We start from the raw sequence: 13388 nt of genomic DNA on the forward strand, positions 1-13388 counted from the left end.
CCTCCCAGCTCAAATCCTCTCCCTCCCCGAATCCCCCTCCGAGCACAAATTCTCTCCCTCCCCGAATCCCCCCTCCCAGCTCAAATCCTCTCCCTCCCCGAATCCCCCCTCCGAGCACAAATCCTCTACCCCTCAAATTTTCCCTCTGAGCATAAATCACCCCGCCCCTCCAAATTTCCCTCTCCCAGGAAAAATCCCCTCTCTTAGCACTTACCTCCCCCCCCCAAAAAAAAAATCTCTTTGTAGTACAAATTTCCTCCATCATTCCTACTAGCAGAAATCCCCGTAACACAGATCCACCCTCCAAAATCGCCCTTCTGATACAATCCTCCAAATCCCCTCTGCGCCCGAGGCAGCTCTCCCTCCTGCCCACCCCTTGTCCTGACTCTACAGGACAATGTGGCATCAGAAGGTCAGCGATGGGTTAAATTTGGAGATCTAAGCAGCTTCCCACATGCAGATATACTCCTGAGGTGCAGTACCTACTCCTAACCGCTAGGTGGTGCTCTGCCATACTCTGATCTGTTCACTGCATTTACATCACAGTGCCATCTGCAGGTGGGTGAGAGTATTACAGGAGGCATTTTTGTTTTGGGGGGGAGGGGGTGTTAAGGGGCAGAATTGCATTGCCTTTCTGAAGCTGCAAGTACCCGGAGCTCCTCCCATCAGCACAACCCTCTACATTGACCACCAGGTTCCTCGAGGAAGTCTCCTCAACCAGACTTTGGATTTGCTGATCACAATTGATGGAAGAAAGAGCCCCAAACGTTCTCAATAACTAACCTTTATTGAGCAGCACTGACTGTGCGTATGGAATTTCTGAGGTTACAGCGTAATCCTATGTTAGTCCCAATTTGGGTCATGCATTCGGCGGCCAATGGGATGGCCTTTGGCATTAAAGTTCCCTGAGAGCGCCATGCGGACGCCATTGCCGGCCTTTTTTGAAATTGTCAGTTGCCTGGCTCCTGTGCTGGTCCTCTGGCTTCAATGTTGACCCGGGACAAGGCGGCAGATCGGTGCATGTGGAGCAGAGTCCTTACCTGCAGGCCTCCTCTGAAAGTGTTGAGGCCAGGGGCCAGGCGTGACAACCAAGGCAACTAGTTTATACAGAATGAGAGGCCACCAGTGGCCCCTCAGGGTTTCCTTCAAGAGGAACGTACCTGAAATCACAGTGTGTAGATCGCGGTGTGCATCAGTAAAGATTGGCCAGTAGAGCTCATAAATCATCATGGCTGAGATGAAGAACATTTGTTGGGCTGCAAAAATATATCTCAACAGTACCAAGGGGGTCTTCAAAAAACATCTGTGAATGCCCTGAGAGCACCTCCGAAGGTGCTCACTCTAATTGAGGATCGTGTCCATGTATTGAGGTGGGCAGCTTGAAGGGTCTCGGGTTGTATCTCCTCTTGTATCTCCATATGCCTTCACTTAGTCAACTTCCAGAAGAAGAAGTAGCGCAGATCTGCCAAGAGATTCGCCAAAGTGACTCTCTAATCCACGGTCGTGGTATGCTGTGTGTTGTATGGAATCGGTGATCTCCAAGTCAGATGTCAACCATTCTTCCAATGTCCTATAGACATATAATACCTTCAAGGGTCAGTCCACCTGATATTTCAGGATTCAAAGGATGGCCTGAACACCAACTGTGCCCATTATAAGGAGTTCCCACCATCCCCGTGCTGAGTTCTTGGGTCTTCGCAGCTTCTGTGCCCATTATGAGGGATTCCCACTTTCCCTGTGCTGAGTTCCAGGGTCTGTACACCTGCTATGCCCATTATGAGGGGTTCCCACCATCCCCATGCTGAGTTCTTGGGTCTTTGCAGCTTCTGTGCCCATTATTGGGGGTTCCCACTTTCCCTGTGCTGAGTTCCCAGGTCTGTACACCTGCTGTGCCCATTATGAGGGGTTCCCATCATCCCTGTGCTGAGTTATTGGGTCTTCGCAGCTTCTGTGCCCATTATGAGGGGTTCCCACCATCCCTGTGCTGAGTTCCAGGGTCTGTACACCTGCTATGTCCATTATGAGGGGTTCCCACCATCCCTGTGCTGAGTTCTTGGGTCTGTACACCCCCTGTGCCCATTATGGGGGGTTCCCACCATCCCTGTGCTGAGTTCCTGGGTCTGTACATCCATGGTGCCTATTTTGAGGGGCACCCGCCGTCCCTGCAGTGCCCATTATGAGGGGCTCCTACAACTCTGTTCTATGTTCCCAGGTCTATACACCTGCTGTGCCCATTATGAGGAGTTCCCAAAATCCATGTTCTGAGTTCCTGGGTCTGTACATCTGCTGTGCCCACTGTGAAGGGTTCCCACTTTCCCTGTGCTGAGTTCCTGGGTCTCTACACCTGTTGTGTCCATTATGAGGAGTTCCCACCATCCCCGTGCTGAGTTCTTAGGTCTGTACACCTGTTGTGTCCATTATGAGGCATTCCCACCATCCCTGTGCTGAGTCCCCGGGTCTGTACACCCGCTGTGCCCATGATGAGAGGCTCCCACCATCCCTGTGCTGAGTTCTTGGGCCTGTACACCTGCTGTGCCCATTATGAGGGGTTCCCACCATCCCTGTGGTGAGTTTCCGAGTCTGTACACCCTTTGTACCCATTGTGAGGGGTTCCCACCATCCTTGGGGTGAGTTCCCGGGTCTGTGCACCCGCTGTGCCCATTAGGAGGAGTTCCCACCATCCCTGTGCTCAGTCCCCGGGCCTGTACACCTGCTGTGTACACCTACTGTGCCCATCAGAAGGGTTTTTGTACTTGTTTCATAGCAGGAAATAGAAAAAATTGAGTAGGGATATCTAAGACTCTCAGTTGAACAGGAACAAAGTTGGGAATTATGGCAAGGAGACATTACTGGCGGAGCACCCAAGCTACCTAACAAGGCTGACCTATAACTAAAATATCATTTTCAGGTGGACTGACCCCTTTACCATTCATTGTGAACACAATCATTCACTGGGCTTAGTCTTCCCAGAAAGCCCATACAAGGTCTTCTCCTTCGTCAAGCATTATTATGATTTTCTTCAAAAAAGCTAACTTCCTCACATTTCTTTGTCTAGATTTTCCAAAGAGTATTTTTTTTTCCAAACCAGACAACCAAAAAAAATAAGTATCTACATTCTGATAAAATGATGGGGTAGTAGTTCTCTGGTCCATATGAGAAGATGGCATAGTGGTCCTCATACCATTATGTTAAGCTGGTGTAGTTGTCCTCTGCTTATCATACGGATGATGAGGTGGTCCTCTAATCCATACAAGATGGCAGAGTGGTCCTCAGATCATTGTCTTAAGATAGAGTAGATGTCCTCTACACATTATGAAAACATGGAGTAGTCACCCTCAAATCATCATACAGATGAGGAGGTGGCCTTCTAATCATGGTGTGAACTTGGCGTATTTATCCTTAAATCCTTATACCTGATGAGGAGGGGATCCTCTAACCATCATGAGAAATTGGGGTATTCATTTTGAAATCATCATACCGGTGAGTTGGTCCTCTACTCATCAAGAGAAGTCGGTGTATTCATCCTCAAATTCTTATACAAATGAGGAGGTGGTCCTCTACTCATCAAGAGAGGTCAGTGTATTCATCAAATCCTTATAAAAATGAGGAGGTGGTCCTCTACTCATCAAGAGAAGTTGGTGTATTCATCCTCAAATCCTTAAAAAAATGAGGAGGTGGTCCTCTACTCATCAAGAGAAGTTGGTGTATTCATCCTCAAATCCTTAAAAAAAATGAGGAGGTGGTCCTCTACCCATCAAGAGAAGTCGGTGTATTCATCCTCAAATTCTTATAAAAATGAGGAGGTGGTCTTCTACCCATCAAGAGAAGTAGGTGTATTCATCCTCAAATCCTTAAAAAAATGAGGAGGTGGTCCTCTACCCATCAAGAGAAGTCGGTGTATTCATCCTCAAATTCTTATAAAAATGAGGAGGTGGTCTTCTACCCATCAAGAGAAGTCGGTGTATTCATCCTCAAATTCTTATAAAAATGAGGAGGTGGTCCTCTACTCATCAAGAGAAGTTGGTGTATTCATCCTCAAATCCTTAAAAAAATGAGGAGGTGGTCCTCTACTCATCAAGAGAAGTTGGTGTATTCATCCTCAAATCCTTAAAAAAAATGAGGAGGTGGTCCTCTACCCATCAAGAGAAGTCGGTGTATTCATCCTCAAATTCTTATAAAAATGAGGAGGTGGTCTTCTACCCATCAAGAGAAGTAGGTGTATTCATCCTCAAATCCTTAAAAAAATGAGGAGGTGGTCCTCTACCCATCAAGAGAAGTCGGTGTATTCATCCTCAAATTCTTATAAAAATGAGGAGGTGGTCTTCTACCCATCAAGAGAGGTCGGTGTATTCATCCTCAAATCCTTATAAAAATGAGAAAGTGGTCCTCTACCCATCAAGAGAAGTCGGTGTATTCATCCTCAAATCCTTATAAAAATGAGGAGGTGGTCTTCTACCCATCACGAGAGGTCGGTGTATTCATCCTCAAATCCTTATAAAAATGAGAAAGTGGTCCTCTACCCATCAAGAGAAGTCGGTGTATTCATCCTCAAATCCTTATAAAAATGCGGAGGTGGTCCTCTACTCATCAAGAGAAGTCGGTGTATCCATCCTCAAATCCTTATAAAAATGCGGAGGTGGTCCTCTACTCATCAAGAGAAGTTGGTGTATTCATCGTCAAATCCTTAAATAAATGAGAAGGTGGTCCTCTACCCATCAAGAGAAGTCGGTGTATTCATCCTCAAATTCTTATAAAAATGAGGAGGTGGTCCTCTACTCATCAAGAGAAGTCGGTGTATTCATCCTCAAATTCTTATAAAAATGAGGAGGTGGTCTTCTACTCATCAAGAGAAGTTGGTGTATTCATCCTCAAATCCTTATAAAAATGAGGAGGTGGTCTTTTAACCATCCTGAGATGTTGGCGTATTGATTCTCAAACCATTATGTGAAGATAAAGTTGTCCTCTCAAAGAGTCACTGATGACCCAAACATTTTCCATGACTTTGGCATCTTTAATGACCTTGTCCTTATTAGGTCCGTTCATTTTCTGTTTCCCGTAACAGAAGTCCTTCCACAGTTAATAGTCATTGAGGGGGAAAAGTGCACTGAATATGAAATAAGTTCCTGGTCCAACCAGTTCATGTTGAACGTTGGCCGCCATCCTGAAGAACAGTTTTTGTGCGTAAAGACAGAGCAAGCCCAAACATAACCGGGACAAGAAGCATCCCAAGGATCATACTTGGCAGCAATGCCCCGTCACAGCTCGTGTTTCATCAGTTCTACCAAGTTATGTCCTTCAGCTGAAAATCTCCTTCATCAGCGGGGTCATGGCATCAGACATGATGTTCTGGATGTGGATCATCTGCTTTGCATTCTCCTCATTTAGGGTGCGAAGTTCGGCCAACAAAGACAGAAGTTTGGCATAAAGGAACCTAATAGAAAAAAAATTAAAAATTGTCACGTTTCGATGTTAAAATTTCAGAAGATGAGAGAATCAGGTCATGAAAATTGAGGAACTGGAAAAACAATGATGTTGCCACTTTTTTTAATTAGATAGACAAACATTTGATGTTTTTGAACCTTCTTAAGGTGGACTTGCTTCAGTGGCTTCTATGGAGAAGGGTTTGGCCACCAATGTAAAAGATAGGATATGGTGAGGTGGCCTTAATGGAATTTAGATGTCCTCCACTAATGAAGAGCGAAGCAAGCCAAGGTGTCTTGGAAAATGTAAGCAAGTCGAAACTGGGAACTTTGGAAGTTCTGGCAGGGAAAGGTACGATGAGAGTAGTACTGGACCAGGAGCGGACTGACCATTGGGAAACTCGGGCACTGCCGAGGGCCCAGGGTCAGTAGGGGGCCCCATGAGATGCCCCTGGCACCTTTTTCATAGGCTTTTTTGAGTTTGGGCAAGGACGCAGGGGCCCCATGATCCCCTATTGCCCAGGGGCCCCATGAGTTGTCAGTCCGCCCCTGTACTGGACATCTACACATGCCTCTATGAACCTGCCAATCTGGAACATATCTGTTCAGCAATGGGTTACCTGCTGTCTGGCAGGGGATGGTGATAGTCGATGTAGCATTTCAGCGTCAGAGCCGTCTTCTCATGGATCTCATCGATAAAGTCGTGTTCGATAACACCCGGGCGATCTAATAAAGATATGGTACATTATATCGATTCTATAGTGCCAAGGATACATATGATGTATGCAAACCGGAAATGGCTTACGTTTTTTCTTCTCAGTGTTTTGCAGAAGTCTTTTGAAGGGATAACCTCAGAATGAACAGGATGCCTGTAATCTGATCTAGCATGCTTCCCTCTGTATGTCTTATTATTCTCCATAGAGTGCCTATATTCTCTTCCTTCCCTACTCCATAATTATGTTACAAGGTATCACCTTCTTTGGAAATACCCAGATGGGTAACTGGTGTGGAAAGCTGTGTAGAACCCTTCAGGTCTGGTATTTATTTTGAGGTGAACCCCCATGCCAAAATTTAAAAAAAAATGGCGTGGGGGTCCCCCCAAAATCCATACCAGACCCTTATCCGAGCAGGTTAGAGAAGGGAGGAGCAAGCGAGTCCCCCCCTCCTGAACTATACCAGGCCACATGCCCTCAACATGAGGGGGGTGCTTTGGGTAGGGGGTCTCCCCCCCTCAAAGAACCTTGTTCCCATGTTGATGGGGACAAGAGCCTCTCCCCCACAACTGTGGCCGGTGGTTGTTGGGGTCCATGGGAGGGGGCTTATTGGAATCTGGGGGGCCCCAGATCCTGGCCCCTCCCTCATGTGAATGAGTATGGGGTATATGGTACCGCTACTCATTCACAAAAAAAAAAAGTGCACTGTAAAAATGACAGTAGACAGTCTGTGATGAAAACAAAAATTTAAAAAAAGTCCCCCGAAGTAGATCCACCGTCAATCACGATGCCTTCCGACCTGGAAAAAAAAAAAGGCTTGGCACTGGCTCCCGCTGTCTGACAGTTCTGAAATATCTAAGGGGCGGGGACACCTGGTGACATCAAACAGGTGACCTCTCCCCCTTGTGACATCATCGTGTGCTGTTATTGGCCACAGGTCAGGTGCATTGCTTTGGCCGATCACAATGCACCGTAAGAGCACAGTGCATTGTGGGGCGTGGCGGGCGAACAGCCTTCCGAATGCCCTTACTGTTTGTGCGTTCACCGAACACCTGAATGGCCAATGTTCGGGTCAAACTTACGTTCAACTCGAACATCAAGCCCAACGCTACTGGGGGGATCTGTACTGGTGGTTGGGAATCTGGGTCTGAGGGGGATCTGTACTGGCTGGAACTGTACTGGTTGGGGGATCTGTATGGGTGGGAACAGTACTGGTGGGGGGGATCTGTACTGGTGGGGGGATATGTACTACTGGGGAGATCTGTATGGGTGGGAGGATCTGTAATACTGGGGAGATCTGTACTGATGGGAACAGTACTGGTGGGGGGATCTGTACTGGTGAGGGGATATGTACTACTGGGGAGATCTGTACTGATGGGAACAGTACTGGTGGGGGGATCTGTACTATTGGGGAGATCTGTACAGGTGGGAGGATCTGTACTACTGGGGAGATCTGTACTTGCAGGAACTGTACGGGTAGGGGTATCTGTACTGCTGGGAACAGTACTGGTGGGGGGGATCTGTGCGGGTAGGGGGGATCTTAACTGGATGGGGAATGTCTACTTGTTGGGGGGAGATTTACAGGGGAAAACTACTGGGGAGAAGGGGCATTTACTAGTGGGAGGGGGATCTGTAATGGAGGGAGGTAGGTAATTTTCTTTGTTGTTCTCTGTCTGCTGACCTGTGCGTTACACTCTCCTGACCCCTGCACTCTGTGTGTTACACTCTCCTGACCCCTGCACTCTGTGCGTTACACTCTCCTGACCCCTGCACTCTGTGCCTTACACTCTCCTGACCCCTGCACTCGGTGCGTTACACTCTCCTGACCCCTGCACTCGGTGCGTTACACTCTCCTGACCCCTGCACTCTGTGTGTTACACTCTCCTGACCCCTGCACTCTGTGCGTTACACTCTCCTGACCCCTGCACTCGGTGCGTTACACTCTCCTGACCCCTGCACTCTGTGTGTTACACTCTCCTGACCCCTGCACTCGGTGCGTTACACTCTACTGACCCCTGCACTCGGTGCGTTACACTCTCCTGACCCCTGCACTCTGTGCGTTACACTCTACTGACCCCTGCACTCGGTGCGTTACACTCTCCTGACCCCTGCACTCTGTGTGTTACACTCTCCTGACCCCTGCACTCGGTGCGTTACACTCTACTGACCCCTGCACTCGGTGCGTTACACTCTCCTGACCCCTGCACTCTGTGCATTACAGACCCCTGTTGGACTCTTACTTGTGGCACAGTAATCAAATAATTTTTGGATACAATGGCAGTGGCATATGTTACATTGTATACAGTGAGTAGGCCCAAATGTTAAGCCCCTTCCACTGCTGCTCACACCGTGCCCAAAGCTGAACCCTCCCCGCAGTGCTGGCCACCTGAATGGCCAATCAGCAGGCCCCAGCACTTTCACATAAGGGTGGAGAGGGAGTCCTTAGCCCTGTGTAAGCTCCAAGTTGGATGACTTAGGACTTACACCGAGATTTTGCTCTTTGCTCCTTTGGTCAAACTGACCTGCAAAAGAGTAAAAGGAAGATAAGCCCACAGAGCCAGGTGGCCCGGAAGGTAAGTGTACCTGTTGCCGTTGACAAAACCCAAGTTCACTTTAAGTACCATTTACACCTTTCCATTTTTTTTGCAGATGATTAATAACAGGTGAAAGATTCTGGTTACCCGGAGAGAAGAGCGCCAGGGCTTGCATCAAGACATATTCCGGCTCATGAAGCTTCAGCTTGCGAAAGGTGATGTGAAACTTCAATAAAGGCTCCAAAAACATCCGTTGGAACCCAGCTGGATAGAAGATGGAAGAAAATACTGGTCAGCCCTGTGAACAAAGGCAACATATGACAAGAACCTATGATGATTGGATGGACTGAGAATGAGACCTTATTTTTTTCTAAAATGAGAACCGAGGAGAAGACTCCCCAATGGTACAAAGTGATAGACACTTGAAAAAATATCGGGAAGTCATGATGGGTTTTCGTTGTGACCTGTGTTCCTTCTAGTATGGTCTCCTGTTAGTGCTTGTGTGAACATCAAGACAGGATTTCTTCAACAGGCATCAGGCAACACCCACAGGCCCCAACCCCAACCCAGGCCTCAACCCTTCCACATACAAAATTTAAAAAAACTTTATTGAAGAGCCATGATTAAAAGTTAAACCCAGCACCCGGGTACTCACACAAGGCCCCATCTTCAATGCTGAATATAATCTTGCCACATTCCCACTGGCTGGTCTCCAGGTTGAAGACAGAGTTGAACTGTATCTGACTGACTTCCATGGTGGCCCCTTTCAGGAGGGAGATCTGGTCATCGATCGCCAAGGAGCTGGTGAATGAAAAATGGATGGATGGTTATGGAAAACCAGTGGGTAAAATATGAAGAAAGGAGGGTAGATACACCCTTCAAGTCCCAATGTGAGATATCACCACAACAGCTGCTCTTTAATAAAGGTCCTACTCAAATCACGACATTGGGTGAGGTATGGTGGGCTGAATCAATTATTGGATTTTTGTATCCTTCAGGCTCTTCAGTCACAAGAAGTCCCTATGTATTTCGAATTTCAGTCTCCACCCACAAGACACCGGCAAAGGTGTCACTCTCTCTTGGACCTGCCAGTTAACTAATTATGTTTTGAAGAAGCCATCAGTGTAGAATGAAGATGTCACCATAGATTGTTAGAACAGATTATTCCAAATCGATGAAATCTTCCAGGATTTGGGGTTTTCATGGTATCACTCTCTGAAATTAAGCCTCCCTTTCACTGTTTATGAACTCATACATGATATTGGGGTTCTAACCAGGGGCGGACTGACAACTCATGGTCCTTCCGGGCAATAGGGGATCATGGGGCCCCTGAGTCCTTGCCCAAACTCAAAAAAGCCTATGAAAAAGGTACCAGGGGCATCTAATGGGGCCCCCTACTGACCCCGGGCCCTCGGGCAATGCCCGAGTTTCCAAATGGTCAGTCCGCCCCTGGTTCTAACACTCTCACATATACCAGTATGTATGTATGTCTGTGTGAAGGTTATTTTTTCAGGTTTCAAAAAAATAAATGAAGAGGAAAGTGGAAACGGGGGGTATGGAACAGCCAGGATACAATGGTTCTGAAGCTTTTATTATCATGTGTATGTGCCATGTGGACAACCATTTATATTGTCCCCTTGATGACATGAAGTCACAAAGACGAATCTTGTGCACTTATATATGGGCATCTTAGGGTTCCAAATGGAAAGGGTGACCAAAACATGAACTCACCGAAAAGCTGGGATCTCCTTGGCAAACTTGATGACCTGCTGGATCATGTAGGTGCTGAGATCTGCAAAGTGGGGCAGTTCTTTAAAGTCTTTTGGGTCAACACTCTCCATCAGCTCCTGGGCCTCAGGGTAGTGGTTTGAATGATGGGGGCTGCAAGCAGGACTTGATATCGGTGAATTTCCCCATCTGACTTTTACCACTTGTGGTTGCAGCTGCAAGAAGAAAAAGGCATAAAGGCAAGTGAGCTGGAACAAAGGCAAGAGCGCTGCCATAAATCTCCTCATCAAAGTTTCAAGAAGGTCCATGAATGGCCCGATGGCGGTGGTGCAGGCCTTGATCCAGTTAGGGTGTGTGGGGCTTTCCTTGGGGTCTACAACAGATATTGACACCAAGAGGGCCACTCATGATTACTGATCACTTATGTTACTGACCTCAGCCTGGACCTTTGACCAAGATCCTGCTTGCCAACTTGCTTAGATGATGGCGACTTCTGCTTATTCCCAACCTCAGCTTTGCATATGAATTGTGTGTCTTCTGCTTGGTTATCGATTCTGGACCATTACCTGGGGGGCTTGAATGGGAATGGGAATTCTTCAAGGGGCCATCTTCATCGACCTGAGCTCCTCAGATACATGACACAACATATCAATGTTGCTGTCTACCACAACATGGTCTAAAGTATCGGTGACAGGCTGCCATTATGTTTTTAGGTGTTTTGGTCAGATGTGATTGAAGTTGCCTGAAAATTGCTCTATGCATGGCCGGCATTAAAGGGAACTGGTACAGGATGGGTAGTATGGACAAGTATTTTTAATATATTATCCGTACTTATAGCAAACTTGACTCCAGTGGAACTATGTGAAAGTAAGGGAAGCAGAAGCAACGCAATGAGTTCTGAGCACGGCCTACAAAATTAATGGGCTGTCCCCCCCCCCCCGAGAAGTATTAACAAGGGTCCATAGCACTCGGGGGTCATTGTGCTTGTACAGGCAGACTTCCTAACTTTTTAGAAGAACAAGAGGGTCAAACTACGCCTTTTATTATCCGGCAAGTATCATGGTGGATCCCAGTGCTAGAAGAAGATGGTAGAGGATGGACAGATACCTCCTAGGCTGTGCTTTTCAAGGACTTGTTGGTCCCTAAGACCAGCCAAAGAGATTACAAACAATTATTGCATTCCTCTCTCCTAATACCAAAGGGCCCACAGCGCTCAAGGGTCTGTTGTTGGACAGGATGACTTCACAACTTTTTAGAAGAACAAAGTTTCAAACTATGTTTTTCCTCATTAGGTAAGTTGCACCATGGTGGGCTTGGTACTGACAGACGACAGTAGAAGATGGACACATAACTCCCAGGCTTTGATTTTCAAGGACTTGCTGGTCTACTATGACCAACCCAGGAGGTTACAATTATTGCATACCTCTCTATGGCAGACTGACCATTTGGAAACTCGGGCACTGCCCGGGGGCCCAGGGTCAGAAGGGGGCCCCGTGAGATGCCCCTGGTATCTTTCATAGGCTTTTTTGGGTGTGGCTTGAGTGTGGGCAAGGACATAGGGACCCCATGATCCTCTATTGCCCGGGGGCCCCATGAGCTGTCAGACCACCCCTGCTCCCAGGCTTAGGTTTTCAAGGACATGTTGGTCTACTATGACCAACCAAAGAGGTTACAATTATTGCATTCCTCTCTCCTGATAACAAGGGCCCACATCACTCAAGGGCCTATTGTTGTACAGGGAGAATCTCCAAACTTTTTACAACAGCAAAGTATCAAACTACGTCTTTCATCGTCAGGTAAGTAGTATCATGGTGGGCTTGGTGCTGGAAGACAATGGTAGAAGATGGACACATAACACCCAGGCTTTGATTTTCAAGGACTTGTTGGTCTACTATGACCCACCCAGGAGGTTACAATTATTGCATACCTCTCTTCCAATAATGAGGGCCCACAACACCCAAGGGTCTGTTGTTGTACAGGGAAAATTTCCAACTTTTTAGAAGAGCAAAGAATCAAACTACGTCTTTCCTCATCAGGTAAGTGTCATGGTGGGCTTGGTTCTGGAGGGAGACAGCAGAAGTCCAACAAGTAACTCCCAGGCTTTGGTTTTCAAGGACTTGTTGGTCCACTATGACCAACCAGAGAGGTTACAATTATTGCATACCTCTCTCCTGATAACAAGAGCCCACGGCACTCAAGGGTCTATTGTAGAGATGAGCGAATTATTCAAAAATTCGATTCGGCTGATTCGGCGAATTTCAGGAAGAAATTCGATTCGATGCAAATTTATTCGCTACGAAGTTAACTTATAAAAAGGGTTTCTAGGCTTCAGAGAGCCTTTAAATTAGTGCAGAACACTGTACCTTTAATTTAAATGCCCTTGGAGATGAGGAAGGAAAAGGAGAAGGAGAAGGAGAAGGAGAAGGATGAGAAGAAGGAGAAGGAGAAGGATGAGAAGAAGGAGAAGGATGAGAAGAAGGAGAAGGAGAAGGATGAGAAGAAGGAGAAGGATGAGAAGAAGGAGAAGGAGAAGGAGAAGGAGAAGGAGAAGGATGAGAAGAAGGAGAAGGAGAAGGATGAGAAGATGGAGAAGGAGAAGGATGAGAAGAAGGAGAAGGAGAAGGATGAGAAGAAGGAGAAGGATGAGAAGAAGGAGAAGGAGAAGGATGAGAAGAAGGAGAAGGATGAGAAGAAGGAGAAGGATGAGAAGAAGGAGAAGGATGAGAAGAAGGATGAGAAGAAGGAGAAGGATGAGAAGAAGGAGAAGGAGAAGGATGAGAAGAAGGAGAAGGATGAGAAGAAGGAGAAGGATGAGAAGAAGGAGAAGGAGAAGGATGAGAAGAAGGAGAAGGATGAGAAGAAGGAGAAGGATGAGAAGAAGGATGAGAAGAAGGATGAGAAGAAGGAGAAGGATGAGAAGAAGGATGAGAAGAAGGAGAAGGATGAGAAGAAGGAGAAGGATGAGAAGAAGGATGAGAAGAAGGATGAGAAGA

At 47.0% G+C, this 13388-nt stretch overlaps 1 protein-coding gene across 1 annotated transcript in view; it reads right to left on the minus strand.

Moving 5' to 3' along the window:
• Window positions 1-768: 768 nt before the first annotated feature.
• LOC149432948 (nuclear receptor subfamily 1 group I member 3-like) overlaps window positions 769-13388 on the minus strand; it is a 57422-nt gene continuing 44802 nt past the window's right edge. The window contains exons 5-9 of the mRNA XM_089664779.1: window positions 10399-10610; window positions 9323-9468; window positions 8815-8931; window positions 6041-6146; window positions 769-5431 (exon numbers count right to left, since the gene is read on the minus strand). Of these exons, the coding sequence (XP_089520905.1) occupies window positions 5296-5431; window positions 6041-6146; window positions 8815-8931; window positions 9323-9468; window positions 10399-10610 (717 nt within the window). The 3' untranslated portion in view covers window positions 769-5295. The remainder of the gene's footprint in view (window positions 5432-6040; window positions 6147-8814; window positions 8932-9322; window positions 9469-10398; window positions 10611-13388) is intronic.

The sequence above is a fragment of the Staurois parvus genome, unplaced genomic scaffold (assembly GCF_062004578.1).
Source record: "Staurois parvus isolate SC_StPar_1 unplaced genomic scaffold, SC_StPar_1.0 ptg002036l, whole genome shotgun sequence".
Taxonomy (NCBI): domain Eukaryota; kingdom Metazoa; phylum Chordata; class Amphibia; order Anura; family Ranidae; genus Staurois; species Staurois parvus.